Genomic DNA, 21,937 nt, shown 5'->3' with positions numbered 1-21,937 from the left:
GGTCAGATCTGGCTGGTTTGAACGTAAAACAGGCAGAATATTTGAGCCAGATATGGCCAGTTTAAATTCTAAAGGGTTAAACGTACAGCTTTGTGTTTATGCCTGTTGAAGTTGATCTTTTTTTTTTAATAAATTATTAAATGTAATTAGTTCAAAAGTTTTGATTTTATTTTTAATTATATTTACTTTTATTAATTGCTAAGTGTCAATATAATATTGCTAATTAATTCATACATCTGTGAATTAGTTCATTTTCAAATTCCAATTACAGGACAGGAAGCACATGTAATGCATTCAAGGATCAAATTCTCAGTAAGAATTATATCACTATTTTTCCCTTCTTGTCTCCATTTATGCACAAAAGCTTTGGTGACATGAACCAATGAGGTAACCACTATGCAATCACTTAACCTGCTAGAAATAGCAGGTAAATTTCCCTCACCGACCCTACCTCTAAAAAAAAATGGCAAAGGACATTAGATAAATTAATCCTAGATTTACTGTCTGGAAAATAAGTACAAGATGTTATAGAGGGGGAGTGGTAAGCAGTGATAAGTAAAATTGTAATGTTATTATCAGTCCAAATATGCTTGTGGGACATTTGAACTGGAGAACAAGCTATTCACTGCGTTTGTCATGGAAAATATATCCTGTTTGTTGACAAATGGTGTGTATAGACCTAGATCAGCTCACAGTGCTACCTACCTGTGAGATGCTAGAATTTTGGAGTAGTTATTTCCTCTTTGGTCACAGACACCAAGCAGGTGGCGCTATGAGCTGATTGAAGAGATTGACTCTCTTATGCTTTTCCAGTTACCATACGGTGACTGGCAGCGCTATTTGGCGCCTCACCCTAAGTAAATTACAGTGGGAGAGTGCTAAGCAGTGATAAGTAAAATTGTATTGAAATTGAACTAAATTTGACGACTGGCCCCCATGCCAATGTCTCCTCCATTGGACACTAAACTCGGCTTGCGAAGACTTGTTGGGGCAAGCGAAAGCGAAATCATGATGGCACCTGTACCAGTAGAGCGCTAAGAGCAATGTTTGAGTGTGATCGTAACCAGCGTCGCCTTCCTGGCACGTGAAAAGTTGTTTGAGTGAGATCATTACCAGTGCTGCTGGACTGTGCAGGTGGCACGTAAAATACACCATTTTGAGCATGGTTGTTGCCAGTACCGCCTGACTGGCCTTTGTGCAGGTGGCACGTAAAAGCACCCACTACACTCTCAGAGTGGTTGGCGTTAGGAAGGGTATCCAGCTGTAGAAACTCTGCCAGATCAGATTGGAGCCTGGTGCAGCCATCTAGTTCACCAGTCCTCAGTCAAATCGTCCAACCCATGCTAGCATGGAAAGCGGACGTTAAACGATAATGATGATGATGATTATCAGCCCGAATATTCTTGAGGCACATTTAATCTAGTTGTATACACACCATTTGCCAACAAACAGGATATATTTTCTCTGACAAAACACAGTGAGTAGATTGTACCCCAATTCAAACGTGCCACAAGCATATTTGGACTGATAATAACATTACAGGTACATAATGGTTTTGGCTGGAATGTTTTACCATGGGTGTCCTTTGTCAGAAGTTTGTGACAGTATATTCTCTATTATAGAGCCTTCAACAACATCAACAGGATGATGCCGGTGTATATAAGGTACTCTACTCTCTTGTATCCACCATTGTTTTTACTTGTACTTATTTGCCTCGCTCGTTAAATCTTCATATCTTCTTTTCACTTCTGGCTCGTCTGTCTTTCTTTCTCTCTGTGTCCCTTGTTTTCTCTATTTCTTTTCCTTCCTTCCTTCCTTCCTTCTATTTTTTTTATTTTCACTTTCTTTCATTCTTTCCTTGTTTGTTTGTTTATTCCCTCTTCCACCTCTCCCTTTTTCTCCCCCTTCTTGTTCTCCCATTTCTTTACCCCCTCTCAGCACCCCCCTTCTTCCATTGCCTTTGTCATTTACATATTGGTGCCACCACATTTCTGCAGAGAAACTACATCATATGGTGCCTGACAGAAACATTCCCGTATCATCCATGCCACCAGAAAATCACAAATTTGATATATACATATGTATATATATGTGGATATATATATATATATATATATATATATATATATATATATATAACCCCCCCCATACACACACACACACACACACACACACATATAGGTGCAGGCATGGCAGTGTAGTAAGAAGCTTGCTTCCCAACCACATGGTTCCGTTTAGTCCCACTGCATGGCACTTTAGGCAAGTGTCTTCTACTATAGCCTCAGACCAATCAAAGCCTTGTGAGTGGATTTGGTAGACGGAAACTGAAAGAAGCCCGTCGTATATATGTATATATATATATATATATATATATATATATATATATATATATATATATATATATATGTGTGTGTGTGTGTGTGTGTGTGTGTCTGTGTTTGTTCCCCCAGCATCGCTTGACAACCGATGGTGGGGTGTTTATGTCCCCGTAACTTAGCAGTTCGGCAAAAGAGACCGATAGAATAAGTACTAGGCTTACAAAGAATAAGTCCTGGGGTCGATTTGCTCGACTAAAGGCGGTGCTCCAGCATGGCCGCAGTCAAATGACTGAAACAAGTAAAAGAGTATGTGTGCATGTGTATGTATACATGTGTGTATGAATGTGCATACATCTCCTTTCCATGTTGCCATAACTAAGGATAAGTTGTAACAGTTCCCATCATGGTGTTATAGAGTGAACATCTTAACCAGACACTTATGCCTATTTACATAACAAATTTGTTGTTAATTATTAATTATTTCTTCAATTACAGTTGAGAATTCCATTGGTCCAATGGCCCAGACTGCTGATGGTCTAATTATTACAGCAAAAGCACTGTTTTCCCCTGAAGTTTTTGAAATGGATCACAAAATAATTCCTGTGGCATTCCAAAATCATGTAAGGAATTGTTTTGATTAATTTTGATACACTTTCCAAAATTACTGCTGCACTGTTTGATCAGCAATACAATGTTTACTTCATCTATTACCACCATAACATCATGATTTCATCACCAATACCATCTTTACGACTGCCATTTATCTCTTTCATTTCTTCCACCCTCTGTACCGTCATGACCACAATCACTATCATTGGTGTCTTTTTCATTATCTGTGGACAAGATATCTCAAGAACCGCTGGATGGATTTAGATGAAACTTTCAGGGATGTTTCGCCTCATGACCGGCATGAACTCGTTAGATTTTGGGCTCGATCCTGTACTGGACAAAGATTCTGGATTATTTTTCCGTTTTTTTCACTTAATTTTTGGAAGTGATTGAGTTGATTCTTAGTGTTCTCATTTGTGAGAGCAGTCAAGTTTATTTCAGATATTCTCATTTTAAAAATCATTTCCAGCTAATCGTTGAGAGGACATTTATGTTGCCTTGGTGGAGGTTTGCCCTTTCTGAGTGCTCTTGTTTTATGTTGAATTGTTTCCTTTTGTTTTGGTTATTAAACGATGAAAATTATACCTAATTAACATTCACCACTCTTCGGATGAATTCTAAAAGAAATATCAGAATATGTCATACAAATTTCAGACAAAAAAACTGATAAGAAACAAAAACTAAAAGTAATTTACCTAAATAAATTTATAAGACAGGTTTGCAAACATATCTTGCCAGTTCAAGACAATAATAAAAACATTGCTTTTTTTTTGTATTTTTCTGCAATGATTTCTTATACTAATAATGAATAAATTTTTCTTGATACTTTCCAGCTGTTTGAAGATAAAAGAAAACTGCGGATTGGATATTATGTGACTGATAATGTAGTTAATGCTACCCCTGCCTGCCGCAGAGCAGTTCTTATGGCAAAGAAAGCTTTGGAAGCTAAAGGGCATACGGTAAGAATGTTGTTGTTGCTGTTGCTGCTCTTGCAGAATTACCAGAGCATGAGACAAAATGCCTTGTGTTGTTTCTTTCAGGTCTTCAAGTTCTGAGTTCAAATCCTACTTAGCCTGCCATCTAATTAGCTTGGCAACTTCTCCCCTCAAGATTTCATGCCTTGTGCCTATATTAGAAACAACTATTGTTTATTCTTTCTATTTACCGTATCCTATCGAGCTAGGTCCAAACGATGGGCCTGAGGTACTATAGGGAAGATGTCATTTGACTGACCACACTCTCCATAGTATGTGAACCATTCCAAGTAGCACAATCCTCTGGACTACATAAATATTTATGTTACCTCGGATGCCGTTGATGAATTTCTAGTTTTAGTGTTCCAGTGACCGCTGGCATTATTTCAGTTTTCATCTTCTTCATCTTGTTGATTTTGATTTCCTGGTCTTTGTACATAATCAGCTTCTCTGTGATTTTCATGAAGGTGTCTCTTGAAAGGTATTGCAATATCAATAAATATACATATCCTGTTCTTCTGTCCTTGGTAACAATGCCTGGCTTGTTGGATTTATCATCATCATTATAATTATTATTACTATTATTATTTATTATAATTAAGATAGCAAGCTGACAGAGTCATTAGCACACCTAGTGAAATGCTTAGAAGTATTTCAGCTGTCTTCATGTTCTAAGTTCAAATTCTGCTGGGGTTGACATAGCCTTTCATCCTTTTGGGGTTGATAAAATAAGTACTAGTCAAGCACTAGGATCAATGTAATCAACTAGACCCCTTCCCCAAAATTTCAGGCCTTGTGCCTGTCATAGGAAGGATTATTATTATTATTAGTAGTAGCGGTGGTGGTGGTGGTAGTGGTGGTGCAGTGAGCTAGCAGTATCGTTTAGCAGAATCATTTAGCTAGCAGAATCGTTTAAGGCGGTGAGCTGGCAGAAACGTTAGCACACTGGGCGAAATGCTTAGCGGTTTTTTGTCTGCCGTTACATTCTGAGTTCGAATTCCACCAAGGTCGACTTTGCCTTTCATCCTTTCGGGGTCGATAAATTAAGTACCAGTTATGCACTGGGGTCGATGTAATTGACTTAATCCCTTTGTCCTTGTTTGTCCCCTTTATGCTTAGCCCCTTGTGGGCAATAAAGAAATAAGAATTGTTTAGCATGCTGGACACAATGCTTCTCAGCATTTCATCCAAATTTTTTTTACAGTCTATGTTTGAAGTTCAACTTTACCTTTCAGGGTTAATAAAATAAGCACCAGTTGAGCATTGGAGTCAATGTAATCAACTGCCTGCCTCCCACCATAAATTTCAGGCCTTGTTCCAAAATTAGAAACAATTATTATTAGTACCATAAAGAAGTTGTTAAAGTTGCATAAATGATAAAGTACAGCTGAAGGCCATACAGTATTTAATTTCATTCCCTAATGTTCTGGATCATTGGTATAGAGTTGACTTTGGTTTTTCTTCTTCCTGTAGAAATATAATACAGCATGTCCATAAATTACCGTTACAATTTGTGAAAATCAAAAAGAAATGAAAAATAAGGATACCTTAGCAGGGTTAATTGGAAAACATAGGCAAAGAAATAAAGTTTTATTAGTAATATCAGAACACTTCCACATGGGCTCTATTGGTTGCATGCAACACATTTGGACGATGCTCAATTTCTGAACATTTCTGATTTCCCATCCCTTTTTCACTAAGAATCTTCCATATTCACCATCTTCCACGTTTCCCTTCAATTTTCAAACATCTTAGAGACAATTGAGTCCTCTCCTATTTGTTCTTGCAATGAAGCATCCATCACTGATAAATGTTGCTGTTTCATTTGATTTACAGGTCGTTGAATTTACTCCTCCTAGAATCTTGGATGCTCTCTGTATAGCAATGCATATATTGTGGTCTGATGGCCACGTCCTGAGAAGAATAATGTAAGTATTGTTTAGAGCAGGCATGGGCAATCTTTTTCAAGAAATGAGTTGCGTAAGACTTGGCTCATCATTAAGCTGCACTACTAAAAAATCCAAAGTAAATTTTCATTGACATGCCATTCAGAAAGAAAGTCTTGTGGACTGAATGTGGCCCATGGAACTTTCTGAATGACTCAGTTTGCCCATGATTGGTATAAAGTAAAATACAGAGTATAAGGAAACTAGTGAGGGTTAGTGTCAGTAATAATTAATATAATCAAAGAGTTAGTATAATTAATGTAATTAAAGAGTTTGAAGTGTAATCCAATAAGTCTGATTACCACAAGGAGTGAAAAGTTCAATGGTTCAAGGTTTTGATCTTCAGTAAAGAATAGAGAAAGATGCAGTACAGTGCATTAGACATCAGATTGCTTAAAAAGGTAAAGACCCCTTCGGTCATGAATGACCATGGGCTTGCACCAAGAAAGCTCCCTTCCAGGGCACAAATCTGGGTAAGGTTGTTTTGTGGAAGACCAGCTGTTACCCATGCATACCAGTCCTCTCTCTCCATGCCACTGATGTTGTCCAAGGGAAAGGCAAAAGGGCTGATACAGCTTGGCACCAGTGATGTCGCAACTCATTTCTACAGCTGAGTAAAGAGGTACAATGTGAAATAAAGTGTCTTGCTCAAGAACACAACACACAGCCCAGTCTAGGAATTGAACTCACTACCTCATGATTATGAGCCTGATGCTCTAACCACTGAGCCATGCACCATCATCAGACTGCTACACATATATTGAATCATTATCGTTGTTGTTGTTGTTGCCACCATTGCTGTCACTGCCACTGTTGCTGTTGCGGACATTCCACCACCGCTGTCATTGCCATCATCATCATCTTCATCATCATCATCATCATCATTTAACATTCATGTTTCATGGTAGCATGGTTTGGATAGTTTGACAGTATCTAATGGGGCCCAAGTACTGCATCATGCTCCAATGTATGCTTTGGCATGGTTTCTACAACAGAATGACTTTCCCACTGCCAACCACTTTACAACATGTAGCAGATGTGTTTTTTTTTTTTGTGCCACCAGCACCAGCACCAGTGACGCCATTTTACAGTTTACAAAACTATGACGCCAGATGGGGGAAACTTTATGCTCGGAGATGAGAGGAAAAAGATGGGTAAAAGTATGGGAGAATCATCATCATTGCCATCATCATCCGTTAACGCCCCTTCACCATGCTGGAAAGCTGCAGAGCTGCACCAGGTTCCAGTTTGATTTGGCTTGGTTTTTAGAAATGGCTAACAATTTAATTTCTTACATAAAACATAACTTCTTAAGAGAACTCCAGTAGTATTGAATTAATCCGTATGTGATTTCATTAAGTACAGTTTATAGTTACTTTTCAGCTTGTTGAGAAAGAATATCCTTTGAGTGTTTAATTATAAGACATCGTTAAATGTTCTCTTTCTCTCTGTGGATTGTTTACAGTCACTTATATTTGCCAGACAAGCAGTTCCAGGTTTAGGGTTGAAACCATCATGAATCTGGTATCTGCAGTTAATGAGGGGTACTTCCTTGTTTTTTTTTGTTTTGTTTGTCTTTTCATTATTTTCCATATCTTTTCTTTTACAATTATTTATAATCCAAGCAGATAGTCAACTTTTTGTTTACCTTAACAGATTTTCCCATCTTTGGTGATTTAAACTCTTATTTTCCTCTCTATTATGTTTTCTCTCTTTCTATCTCACACATGCTCACTTCCTCCCTCTCCCTCACTCCTACATTAGCACTTTACTGTTGCTCCTGGTTTTTTCTCTGCCAGCCTTTCTTCTCTCTAACTCCTCACTAACTTCATGTCTCACTTTATCTCCAGTGTTACTTTGCTCCAAATCTTCACTTCTGCTTTTCCCCAATACAAACTTCATCTTTGTTTCATCCTTCGTTAAAAGATATTATTGCTTTTATATCGGGCCAAAAAACTCTTATTTTTTATCATCTCTTTTGCTGTTGTCCCAAGAAACTTTGCTTTATGTGTCAACCCATAAGACTTCATAAACTGTTCTGTCTTTAACCATAGTAATTGCTTACAATCACCAGTTTAAGCCAAGATCATAATGAATCTTATAAGCCAAGATCATGATGAATCTGGTAGTCAGGATGACTAAATAGGGAAATTTCTCTTTTTGCTTTTCAGTTTTATTCATGTCTTTTCACTTACATGGGTGTATTTGTGTGTGTGTGGGCGCGTGCACATGTGTGTGTTATTTCTTTACTACCCACAAGGGGCTACACACAGAGGGGACAAACAAAGATAGACAAACGGATTAAGTCGATTATATCGACCCCAGTGCGTAACTGGTACTTATTTAATCGACCCAGAAAGGATGAAAGGCAAAGTCGACCTCGGCGGAATTTGAACTCAGAACGTAGCGGCAGACGAAATACTGCTAAGCATTTCGCCCGGCGTGCTAACGTTTCTGCCAGCTCGCCGCCTTTTGTGTGTGTGTGCGTGCATGTGTGTGTGCATGCGTATGTGTGTGCATGCGTGTATGTGTGTGTGTATATGCATAGACATTATGTAAATGTATACATATACATATATATGTATATGTTAATATAAACAGCCATGTGCAATGTGTTACTATAAAGGAAAAATATAATTGTCACTAAATGCGATCAAGGGTGTCAGAGCACCTACATTGCTAGAAATAAGAGCTAAAATGCTCTAATGCTGTAGGAAAAGCACATAATTGTGTGTGTGTATATAGTCACAAGGATTGTAATCACCCAAAACCACCAATCATTTTATATATATATATATATATATATATATCATCATCATCAACATCCTCATCATCATTCCTAATGCCAACTGCTTTACAGAATGTACTTGGTGCTTTTTACATGATACCAGCACTAGTGTTTTATATGTGGTACCAGCACCAATGCTTTTTATGATGATGATGATGATGATGATTGTGTGTGTATGTGTGTACATACATGTGCACATGACTTCTGCACAGTTTCTGACTACCAAACTTCACTCAGAAATCATTGGTCACCTTGATGTTTTGGTAAATGGCATTTGCTGTAAGGAAGCTAGCTTCTCAGTGCTGTGGCCTTACCTGCATCCCTGTTTAAAACATTCTTTCAGTTTCTGTTTGATAAAAAGAAAGAGAAAGCTAACCAGTTTGTAAGTTGTATTTTAAAATTGTACTATATAATGTTATATATATATATCTCTCTTTCTTGCTTTTTTTTCTTCAGAAAACATGAGAAACCATGTAAAGAGATGTTCTTTGCAAGAACCTTTGAAGGTTTTAACAGAATTATCGCATGGTTTGCTTACCCTTTTGTAAGTAATATCTTAATATAATATCTTAATACTAATATCTTAATAGAAGGTGGTGAGCTGGCAGAATTGTTAGCACGCCGGGAGAAATACTAATGGTATTTCATTTGCTGTTACATTTTGAGTTCAATTCTGCACTATGTGCATCATCATCATTGTCATCATCATCATCATTGTCATCATCATCATCATTGTCATCATCATCATCATTGTCATCATCATCATCATTGTCATCATCATCATCATCATCGTTGTCATCATCATCATCTTCATTACCATCCTCACCCACCACCACCACCACCACCAGCATTTAACATGCATTTTCCATGCTAGTGGGTTTGACCCTGCCATCAGTGCCCAACAACTGGTGTGTTTATGTCTCTGTAACTTAGCAGTTTGGCAAAAGAGACCAATAGAATAAGTACTAGGCTTACAAAGATTAAGTCTTGGGGGTTGACTGTTTCAACCAAAAACCCTTTAAGATGGTGCTCCAGCATGGCTGCAGTCAAATGACTGAGACAAGTAAAAGAATAAAAGAATATAAATTATATGAAATTGAAACAAATTGTTCATTGAAAAACTCATTTCTCTTCTCATTATTACTTTTAGTTTTTTTCTATATTTCTTCAAATTATTTCCACTATTTTGTAGGACAAAGTATCGTCTCGGATCATTCGTACAATGGATGGATTGCGGTGAGTGTGAACTAGTTTTGTTTTTTTTCTCTCCCCACTTGCTTTTTTAAATTTTCTATCTGTCTATTTCATGGTCTGTATTTTGCTTTATTCACTAATTTTTATACAGTACACTCCCTCCTATCTGTTACTCAAATAATTGGAGCTCTCAAGCAACTGGCACTCAGCAAAAAAAAGAAAAAAAAGGAAAACAATTTGTGCTAATTTGTTTTGATTAATTAATTGTCTTAAAAAGAAAATTTCTACTGTTACAGTATTGTATTTTACTGCATTTGCATCTGTATTTTATTAGGTTAACATTCTAGTATTTAAACTGGCCATATCCAGCCAAAATAATCTCCCTGTCTTATTTTCAAACTGGGCAGATCCAACCTCTCACACATCCCTTACAATATTATTTTACAAATAAACAATCACATCATTGAAATCTTAGAACTACAAGATAATGCTTGACTATTTCAAATTGATGTGAATAAATAAGCATTACATTTATTTGACAGAGAAATCTCAATGCTAAAGGATTAATAAAACCTTTTCTTTACTATTTCTCTGCTATGTTTAGGATATTACTGATAACAACAATGTTATTCTGTTACTTGTTTCAGTCATTTGACTGCGGCCGTGCTGGAGCACCACCTTAAAGTGTTTTTAGTTGCAGAAATTGGCCTCAGGACTTATTCTTTGTAAGCCTGGTACTTATTCTATTGGTCTCTTTTGGTGAACTGTTAAGTTGCGAGGATGTAAATACAACATCAGTTGTCAAACAATGATGGTAGGGCAAACACAGACACAAAGACACACACATAACTATATATATATATATATATATATATATATATATATATATATATATATATATATGATGGGCTTCTTTCGGTTTCTGTCTGCTAAATACACTCACAAGGCTTTGGTCAGCCTCAGGCTCTAGTAGAAGACACTTGTCCAAAGCACCACTCAATAAGACTGAACCCGGAACTATGTGGTTGGGAAGCAAGCTTCTTACCACACAGCTACACCTGCACCTGTCAAAAATTTTCATCATGATTTGACCTGTTACTTGTTAATTAGATATATTATGATGTGAATATAGAATTTTTTAAGGTACTATGGCAATGTAAAAAGTGATGATCAGATATCCTGAAAATTCAGTTATTCAGCAATACTCTGGTCCCAGTGGTGTTGGATGTGAGAGAGCTTACTGTATAGAATTGTTTTCTTTGACAAATTTAAGCTTGGTAGTAATAAAATATTTGAATATTTTCTCCCTGTTTTTAATTCCAGGAATTATCGTGACATATATAACTTGGTCAATGAGAAAGAAGTGAGTCACTTTAACATATTCTTCTTTTGTAGCTGAAATAGTTCTAGTTAACTTTTCTATGTCATAGTTGAAAGACTCATTTTGTCCACAAAAATATTATTGTAAAAAAGTTACCATATTTTAATGTGTATAAGGAACCCTCATGTATAAGAAATCCCCCAATTTTTTTGGCTTAAAATTTGGAAAAAAGGTTTTGTAAGGGATTATGATACTATCCATGTATAAGAAACTCCCATATTTTTTAAACCTAATTTTTGACAAAAAAGGGTTCTTACTCGTTAAAATAGGGTAAGTTGAAATTCCTTTATTACCTCTGCCTTAGCAAAGGTGGAGATATTGTTTTCAGTTGTGTTTGTTTGTTTGCCTGTAGACAAGATGTCTCAAGAACTGGTGGATGGATTCAAATGAAACTTTCAGGGATGTTTGGCCTCATGACTGGCGCAAACTGAGATTTGATTTTGGGATTGATCTGGCACCGGACAAGAATTCTGGATTATTTTTCCAGTTTTTTAACTTTTTTTGTGAGCAGTTGAGTTCATTTTTAGTATTCTTGTTTGTGAGGGCTCAACATGTACATTTAAAGTAGTTCTATGTAATTTCGTTTGTGTAGTATGGTTTGCAGTAAGGATATTTTGGCCAGATATTGCCAGATTAAACTCAAAAACATGCAGGTTAGAATCACTAGTTATTGTTGGCTCTTCTCTTATGTTTCAGAAATATAATGAGGAATTTGCTAACGCTATGCAAAATGATAAACTGGATGCTCTCATCTGCCCTGTCATGGCTTCACCATCATTTTTGATAAGCTGTCCAAACTTCGGAAGTAAGTCCATATTATTTTAAATCAATCTGAATTGAACATTTCAAAAAAAAAAAAAATTTCTTGTGAACTAAGAATGTAATCTTTTATCTTTTACTTGTTTCAATCATTGGACTGGGGCCTTGCTGGGCACCACCTTGGGGGGTTTTACTAATACAAATTGGTCTCCAGTACTTATTTTACAAAGCGTGGTGCCTTATTCTATCAGTCTCTTTTGCCAAACCACTTAGTTGTCAAGCAGTGATGGGGGATAAATACAAACACATTCACAGAGATACACACACACACTAGTGTGTGTGTGTGCATGCACACTCACATGTGTATGCACACACAGTCACACGCACATATGCATACACACACACATATGTACATATACTGACACACATACACATACAGACAAATGATGGGCTTCTTTCACTTTCCATGTACCAAATCTACTGACATGGCTTTGGTTGACCTGGAGCTATAGTAGAAGATACTTACCCAAGGTGTCATGCAGTGGGACTGAACCTGGAACCATGTGATTGTGGAGGAAACAAAACAAAAAATGTGTATGAGTGTGTTGCAAAAAGTTTGCTTCCAAACTACATGATTCAGGGTTCAGGAATCAGTCTCATTGTGTAGCACCTTGGGAAAGTGTCTTCTACTATAGCCTTGGGCTGACCAAAGTTTTGTGAGTAGATCTGATAGACAGAAACTGAAAGAAGCCTGTTGTACATATGTGTGTGTGTGTGTGTGTGTGTGTGCGTGCATGTGTCTGTATTTGTCCTCAACCTGTGTTTATAATTGGTGTTGGTGTGTTTATGTCTCTGTAACTTAGCAGTTTGGCAAAGGGACCTGATAGAATAAGTTCCAGGCTTTAAAAAAACAAAAGACAAAAAAGAGGAAAAAAACCGTAAGTACTGGAATCGGTTCATTCAACTAAAAACTCTTCAAGGAGGTGCTGCAGCATGGCAGCAGTCTAATAACTGAAACAAACAAAAGAAGGGATAAAACCAAAAGAAAGATATGTCTTTGGTCAGAGAGCTACTTGGTAAGGATTGACCCCTGGATAAAACAACAACAACAACAACAACAACAGCAACAGCAGCGGCAGTAACAACAATAACAGCAACAACTATAATTTCTCTATCTCTATTACTTTCTTGACAGGATTTCCCTCTTACCCTCTTCTCTACAATCTGTTGAATTACCCTGTTGTGTCTATGCCCATTACCAAGGTGTCGGAAGAAGATGTGAACGAGAAATACAATGCCAGGACACTGCCTGAGTTCTGTTTGAAAGGCGTAGGTTATATCCTTCTTTTTACTACTTTTGTTTTATTTCATTTATTTTGTGAGCAACAGCAATGATGATCATCAGCCTCTGATAGGCCTGACACAGGTTCACTGCATTTTTAATCATGTGAGCAGTATATCATGTATTAGCGAAAGACATATGCCAACATGTATATCTTTGCTGATACAAGTACAGATGCATGCATGGGTATGCATGCACACATGTAAGTTTGCAAATATATTTGGATTTGAACATTTTCATAAACATTACATTTTAGTCTTGGTGTGTTTATCTATTCTCCATTTAATGTACATTTGTAAATTTATTTAAAAACAATACTTACATTCTACAGTGTGTACTGGGTGCTGTCTCCATGACACAGAAACTTGTAAGGTCACCAAGTGACTTGCTAGACAAAGTAAAGAAAGAAAATGGAGAGAAAAACCCCCTTGACCGAGTGGGAGTGTATTTGAGAGAAGGGAGAAATGGCTTTCTGTCCGGTGTTGAAGACTAACGAACGATAGAGGGAGAAGCGTAGGTGTCTTACTATAGTGGAGATTCGTGGACAATGGATTATGGGAGAAGGAAAGGAGGCATAATTTCATAAGAGTATGAGAGGAGAATGACAAATAGGTAGGTGGGGGTAGGCAGTCTTTCACAAAGTTTTGTATATTGAGTTTCATTTAAAAGACATCAGAAAACACAAGGCTATGGCAGAAGACACTTGCTAAGTTGCCATATTATGCAAGTTCATATTATCAGGTTCAAACCGGATACTACAGGGATGGGAAACCAATTTTTTAATCACACAACAATATCTGATATCATATTAGTCATATGTTAAGCAACAAAGCTATTTTTTGTAGATATTTACCATATTTATATTTTACATGGCATTTTGGTTTGTCTGTTCACTCAATGATGAACAGATCAAAATACAGCACAGTTATTAATATTGCCAATATATGTTCTAAAGAAAGTGGTGAGCTGGTAGAATTGTTAGCATGTTGGGAAAAATACTTAGTGGCATTTTGTCTGTCTGTATGTCCTGAGTTCAAATTTCATTGAGGTTGACTTTGCTTTTCATCCTTTCCGGATTAATGAAATAAGCTCCAGTTGGGCACTGGGGTTGATGTAATCAACTTTCCTCTCCCACAAAGTTGCTGGCCTTGTGCCAAAATTTGAAATCGATGTATGTTCTAAAGATGGGGAAATAATATAATCTTAATTTGCCTAATGTATTAGCACAATCACATTAAATAATGATTATTTACTTTCTATAAGGAAGTAAGAAGAACAACATATCACGACAAAGAATGTAGTGAAGTTTAAATTCATGACTTTGTAGTCTGAGTCATCTTAAACTTTGCAGACAACGATTCTTCCATAACATCCTTTGGCAATTCCAAATATATATGTCTTGTTTCTTTGCAGTCAATTCCAGGCAGTGTTGGACTTCCAGTCAATGTTCAAGTTGTTGCTCCTATATATAAGGATGAGCTTGCCTTACGCGTCATGAAAGAAATAGATAGTGAACTAAAGATGAAATCAACTAGCGTGTAGCCACGATAGTACGTCAAGGCTTAGAAATCTGCGATAACAAATATCACAAGATCTCAACTTTTGAGGAAAAGTGAATTGGTGTTGTGAAATATTTATTCTGCTGTGGGGCATTGGTCTTTTATATAAAAAAATAAAAACATTGACTTCCTATTGTTTGTTTAAAATGGTTGACATATGTGCCTTGCAATGCCTTGTTAATATTTGCAATGTAGAACTTTAAAATCATTATTTCTTCACATATGGACCTAAATTTATTGCCATGCAGCTTGTAGGTGAATTAAAATATATTTTGCTCATAACATATTGCAAAAAAACCAAAGAAACAAACTTTGGATATACAATACTGATTATTATAATATCAGTATTATAGCCCACCTCACACACCATTGCCTACATCTCATTATCTCATATTCTATGCATGTGCCTTCCAATAATATAACATGAACTACACAGTCACATATTCTGCACAATCAACACGTGACATTAAAACACATAACAGAACTCACACAACACACATATGTGATACAGTCACCACACAACACCCAAAGCACATATTCTACACAACAAACAGATGAATAGGTAAAGTAACATGTGAAGGAACTTAATAAACCCTGTAAGTTGAAATTATACAAAAGGTGACACAGGAGCTTCCCACAGCCCTGCAAGTCTCTGGTTCCCTCTCAAACCGTTCCATACATGCCAGCATAGAAATTGGACATTAGATAATGATGATGCCGATAAGTCAAAATTCTAAAACCTCAAAAAACAATGTTGTATGCACTTCAGTAAGACACAAGTGCATCTGGTGGTGCAGTGGAAACTCAGAGAAAGATGTTGAGAATATGATAAAATATAATAATTATATTAATAAATATGAGTAAGAATTTATTTTAGTATTTAGCTTATTGATATTCATTACAGTTCATTCTGGATATCATTACATCATTTCATCTGAAATGTTGTCTGAAAATAAAATGCTACTGTAAGCAAAGTAGCACTAGCAGGGGAGGTCATTCTACTAATGGCAGAAATTTGTGCTTATAATGCCAAAAAATTACTTCCATTAAATCTTAACAGTTAATTGCAATATATTATTTCATTAAAAAATATTGTTAGACACATATTTGATTCTGAGTGGAGAGTAATGGAAAGGGCAGCTTCTTTTATTAAAAAAAAACTCTCAAAAACAATAGAGAGATTCAGAGAAACTAAAAAGGTCTGTTACAACCACCATGTTGTAGGATAATATCTACAAAAGTTCACTGCATTTCTTTCTATATATACGTTTTCATATCACAACCTCTGCTAATCCCTATTAGAAGAGACCATCACAGACAAGGATGTTTATGCTTTGGATGTCACATGACCACAAATTTAAACGTTAACATTTATTTCAACATTGACAAAACAGTCAACAAGAATGTTATACTAAAAGCTGGGAACTGATACTTCTCTGAGTCCTGTGTAATTTTTAATCTGTAAAAATTAGAAGATTTATTCAACCAACTAAATGCATTCATGTTTTAAACAAGATTGGTTTATTGTTAACACTTCCATCGCTCAACAGCAGAGTACCTATAATCAGGGTTGTCTTAGCAAGATTATAGGCTGCACTGGGCCCTATAGTTATGTATTCATTGACAGAAAGCTGCAGCATGCATACATTAGAATTGGGTCCCTAGACCTGTGAGGACTCGGTGCAACTGCTCAGAGTGCTCATGGCTTCAGACACTACTGCTTATGACTTTCATTGTGTATTAACTTAAGGTTTAAGAAAGGTCTATATTGTAGGCTACTTTGAATGATCTGCTTGCAACGTTTAATTCACAACAGGGAAAGAGCCAGAGAGGGATATCTTTTCTTAGGTTTCTTAAATTTAGATCGATACCAAATTAAGTCATTCAGTAAAAGAGGGCGATAGAACGTGTGCCAAATTCAAAAACAAGTACTGAGATAGATTTGCTTGACAACTTTTCAAGACGGTGCTCCAGTATGACTGCAGCCAAATGACTGAAGCAAGCAAAAAACAAGATAACTGAAGTGGTCAATGAACAGAGCAATGAAGTTGTGGTGTTTATGGGCCCAGTTTGGACAGAAGTAATTGAAGAGATTACAGTGACACCATAATCCAGGAAAATTTCAAAAATAACATAAAATCCTTTATCTTTGTCAATATCATTCACATATATCATTTTTACTTTGTTTTATAATTTTGATTTCTTCTTTTTACATCCTGACAACAATTAATTGAAAGTGTATTAATATTAGCTTTTAAATGAGAGCAGCAAGCTGGCAGAACTGTCAGGGGGCCGGGCAAAATGCTTAGCTGAGCTCAAATTCCGCCAAGGTTGGCTTTGTGTATCATCCTTTAATGTAAGTACCAGTTGAACACCAGGGTCGATGTAATTGACTTATCTCCTCCCTCAAACTTGCTGGACAAAGTAAAAAAAAGAAAAGGGAGAGAAAAACCCCTTTGACCGAGTGGGTGTGTATTTGAAAGAGAGGTGGGGAGCTGGCTTTCTGCCTGGTGTTGAAGGCCAATGTATGATAGCGGGAGAATATAATGATGGGTAGGAGTAACTGGAAAACAGATAATGATGGTGGGGATAAGGTGCCAGAGTATATTCTTAAGGTACAAGAAGGTGAGAGTAAGAGAGAACATGGACTATGGATCATGGGAGGAGGAAAGGAGGCATAATTTCATAAGAGTATGAGAGGAGAATGACAGATAGGTAAGTGGCGTTAGGCAGCCTTTCACAAAGTTTTGTATATTGTGTTTCATTTAAAAGACATCAGAAAACACAAGGCTATAGCAGAAGACACTTTCCAAGTTGCCATATTATGCAAGTAGGTTCAAACCTGAAACCAGAGGGATGGGAAACCAATTTTTTAATCACACAACAATATCTGATATCATATTAGTCATATGTTAAGCAACAAAGCTATTTTTTATAGATATCTACCATATTTATATTTTACATGGCATTTTGGTTTGTGTGATCACTCAATGATGAACAGATCAAAATACAGCACAGTTATTAATATTGCCAATATATGTTCTAAAGAAGATGGTGAGCTGGTAGAATTGTTAGCATGTTGGGAAAAATACTTAGTGGCATTTTGTCTGTCTGTATGTCCTGAGTTCAAATTTCATTGAGGTTGACTTTGCTTTTCATCCTTTCCGGATTAATGAAATAAGCTCCAGTTGGGCACTGGGGTTGATGTAATCAACTTTCCTCTCCCACAAAGTTGCTGGCCTTGTGCCAAAATTTGAAATCGATGTATGTTCTAAAGAAGTGGGTTAATAATTTGGGAAATAATATAATCTTAATTTGCCTAATGTATTAGCACAATCACATTAAATAATGATTATTTACTTTCTATAAGGAAGTAAGAAGAACAACATATCACGACAAAGAATGTAGTGAAGTTTAAAATTCATGACTTTGTAGTCTGAGTCATCTTAAGCTTTGCAGACAACGATTCTTCCATGACATCTACTCTGACAATTCTAAATATATATGTCTTGTTTCTTTGCAGTCAATTCCAGGCAGTGTTGGACTCCCAGTCAATATCCAGGTTGCTGCTCCAGCATTTGAAGATGAGCTTGTCTTACGCATCATGAAAGAACTGGATAGTGAACTAAAGAAGAAAAGCAACTAGTGTGTAGCCACAATAGTCCATCAAACCTTATATATCTGTGATAACAGATATTATGAGATCTCAACTTTTGAGGGAAATTGAATTAGTGTTGTGAAATATTTATTCTGCTGTGGGGCTTTGCTCTTTTATAAAAAAAAAATTATAACATTGACTTCCAATTGCTTGTTTAAAATGGTTGACATATGTGCCTTATAACGCCTTGTTGATATTTGCAATGTAGAACTTTAAATCTACTATTTCTCTACATATGAACTTAGATTTATTGCCATGAAGCTTGTGGGTAAATTGAAATATCTTTTGCCCATAATATATTGCAAACAAAACCAAAGTAACAATCTGTGGTTATACGATACTGATTATTATAATATCAGTATTATAGCCCACCCCACATGCCATTGCCTACACCCTTGCATCTTGTATTCTACACATGTGCCTTCCAGTAATATAACATGAACTACACAGTCTCATATTTTGCACAATTGCCACACAACACCCAAAGCTCAATATAACTCACATAACGCAACTCCCAAGGCATATATTCTGCACAACAAACAGATGAACAATTAAAGTAACATCTGAAGGAACCTAACAAACCCATTAAGTAGAAATCATGCTAAATGTGACACTGGCGCTCAACACAGGTCTCTGGTTCCCCTTAAACAGTTCCATTCATGCCAGGATAGAAATTGGACATTAGATAATAATGATGCCAGTAAGTCACAATTCTAAAACCACAAAAGACAATGTTGTATGCACTTCAGTAAGAAACAAGTGCATCTGGTGGTGCCGTGGAAACTCAGAGAAAGATGTTGAGGTTATGTTAAAATATAATAATTATATTAATAAATATGAGTAAGAATTTATTTTAGTATTTAAAAAATAATAAATGCGCCCTTTTAAAGCCTAGCCAGGCTCATGGGCCCGGTTTCCCAGTTCCAATGGCGTACGTGCACCCCAGCTGGATGGGACGCCGGTCTGTTGCAGGATTACTCATTTTTGCCAGCTGAGTGGACTGGAGCAATGTGAAATGAAGTGTTTTGCTCAAGAACACAACGCGTCGCCCGGACCAGGAATCGAAACCACAATATTACGATCATGGTGCTGACACCCTAACCACTACGCCACGCGCCTCCATTTTAGTATTTAGCTTATTGATATTCATTACAGTTCATTCTGGATATCAATACATCAAATGTTGTCTGAAAATAAAATGCTACTGTAAGCAGAGTTAGTGTAATGTTAGCAGTTTTATCATCATCATCATCATTGTCGTCGTCATCATTGTTTAACGCCTGCTTTCTATGCTGGAATGGGTTGGACAGTTTGACTGAGGACTGCAAGCCAGAAGGCTGTGCCAGGCCCCCAATCTGATCTGACAAGGTTTCTACAGCTGGATGCCCTTCCTAATGCCAAATATTATAAAGTAAAAAAACGAAATTTGAAATATGAAAGTAGCTTTTGCATAGAATAGTGTGTGATTCTTAAAAAAGGTCTCCATCACAAGAATGAAGTCAGCTGTATCACTTAACTAGCAATATTGTAAAAGTCTGTGACTGTATCACAAATATGTGATACTGTCACCACACAAAACTCAAAGCACTGAGATCAATATAATCGACTTATCTCCTCCCCCAAATTTGTTGATCTTGTGCCAGAATATGAAACGAATATTACCTTTTAAATGATTTCTATATTGTGTCTGTAAAATTTTATAATGAAATTAATTAAGTGCACAATTTTGTGACGAAACCAATTGGTGGATTTGAATTTTTCTTTGTTCTTGTTTTAAGATCTCAATAAATTTATATATGTCAGTATTGTCTTATTTACTTCTCATTGTTTCAATTGGTTAAATCTTCAAATTTTTGTAAAGTTTGTGAAATTGCAATTTGTCCAGTTAATATGGTGTTTATGTACTGTTTAAAGTTACAGTGAAAGTGTGTGGCTTAGAGTTTTGGATACTTGGCTCATGATTGTATGGTTGTGAGTTCGATTTCCAGTGGTGTGTTATGTCCTTGAGCAAGACACTTTATTTCATGTTGCTCCATTCCACTCAGCTGGAAAAAATGAGTAGTACCTGTATTTCAAAGTCCTTCAGTAATAACTAAGCAAAATTAGTAATTTCCAACTTGTCACATTCTGTGTTATGCTGAATCTCCCTTAGAACTACGTTAAGGGAACACATGTCTGTGGATTGCTCAACCACTTGCACATTAATTTCATGAGCAAGAAGTTCTGTTGAACAGTTCAACTGGAACCCAACCGATAGAGTGCCAGTTGTTGTTTGTTAAAGTTACAGTTCACTGACTTTAGGAGGCATAATGCTCAGCTGGAAATGGTTGAGTTATTGTATAACTGATGAGTTTGTTCCTTTAGTTTAAAACACCTCAAAAAATGAGTAAACTAAGACTTCAGTTTATTCTTTCTGGAAACACTTAACGTGTAGTAATAAACACTATGGCGAGCTGAACAGAAGATTTTCATAAAAGAAGCCTCTCTTATGCAAGCGTTTCAGCCCTTAAGTCCTTAGACTTTGAAGTGGTCAGGCCATGTCAAGATTCTCTCAGTCTGATGGCTAAACTGTCATAGTTTACGATCTTGTAGATGTAGGCTTCTTCCAACAAAAGAGGGAGTTTCTATGCAGTCACTGCACCTGGGTGGTACAGCAGCCAAACCCTATTCTAGTATCTTAAAAAAAGGAATGGAGACTTTAGATACACTGGTCTTGGACGATTGCAAAGGTTATGGCCCCTTCATCCAGACTCAGTTATTAACTAAAATATGCTTAAAAATAAAATGAAATGATCATGGCTGGAATACCTTTCAGAGCTGACCTGAGTCTTAACAACCACTGTATATATCTTATGTTATACATATCGTCTGATATTAACAGTGTTTACTAAAAGAAATTGCAATGGTAATGGGACGAAAAGGCTTATCTTAATAGTATAATAGATCCCTGTAGAAAATGATGTAGTGGGACCTCTATATATGACACTAGGGAGAAGGCTATAAGAGTGCATCTACTGGGGCTGGGTTGAGAGGATTTTTCAGTTGTGGTTGCTCAGCGCTGTACAGTTCATTGTAATAGCAAAAGAAGAAGTAAAGAGTAAATAACAATAATAATAAAAAAAACGAAAACAAAAAAAACACGTGTATGAGCAAATGGTGTTTAGCCCCAGATCACTCATCTAATTAGAGTGATTCCAACCGTGACCATCCAGTATTTTTATAGACTAGATTATTTCTAAATGATCAAATAACTGTACAGAGTTCAGTCAGTAATTCATTTATTTTCTAGATGTTCATTTTGGTGACTTCTCTCTCCAACGCTATAATCCACAGGCCTCCACCTCTTAAAAACGAACCTGCGAGTGTCTATATAGGTATGGACGTAAATATTACCATTTTTATGACGTTA

General features: G+C 36.5%; 1 protein-coding gene across 12 annotated transcripts in view; it reads left to right on the top strand.

The window, feature by feature from the left end:
* Positions 1-20,330, top strand: part of LOC128248322 (fatty acid amide hydrolase 1-like) — a 50,239-nt gene extending 29,909 nt beyond the window's left edge. For 7 of the 12 annotated variants that reach the window (XM_089354827.1, XM_089354830.1, XM_089354831.1 and 4 more), the window contains exons 9-18: positions 272-312; positions 2,814-2,938; positions 3,761-3,886; positions 5,738-5,829; positions 9,092-9,179; positions 9,828-9,871; positions 11,153-11,192; positions 11,907-12,015; positions 13,165-13,298; positions 14,725-15,003. In XM_089354827.1, the coding sequence (XP_089210953.1) occupies positions 272-312; positions 2,814-2,938; positions 3,761-3,886; positions 5,738-5,829; positions 9,092-9,179; positions 9,828-9,871; positions 11,153-11,192; positions 11,907-12,015; positions 13,165-13,298; positions 14,725-14,853 (928 nt within the window). In that variant the 3' untranslated portion in view covers positions 14,854-15,003. Of the gene's footprint in view, positions 1-271; positions 313-2,813; positions 2,939-3,760; positions 3,887-5,737; positions 5,830-9,091; positions 9,180-9,827; positions 9,872-11,152; positions 11,193-11,906; positions 12,016-13,164; positions 13,299-14,724; positions 15,004-18,393 lie in introns of those variants that run through there. The other 5 variants (XM_089354834.1, XM_089354835.1, XM_089354833.1 and 2 more) reach the window with 1 other exon arrangement.
* Positions 20,331-21,937: the final 1,607 nt, after the last annotated feature.

Source organism: Octopus bimaculoides, chromosome 7 (assembly GCF_046866305.1).
Source record: "Octopus bimaculoides isolate indiv1 chromosome 7, ASM4686630v1, whole genome shotgun sequence".
Lineage (NCBI taxonomy): Eukaryota > Metazoa > Mollusca > Cephalopoda > Octopoda > Octopodidae > Octopus > Octopus bimaculoides.
This window is presented reverse-complemented; position numbering and strand designations above follow the sequence as displayed.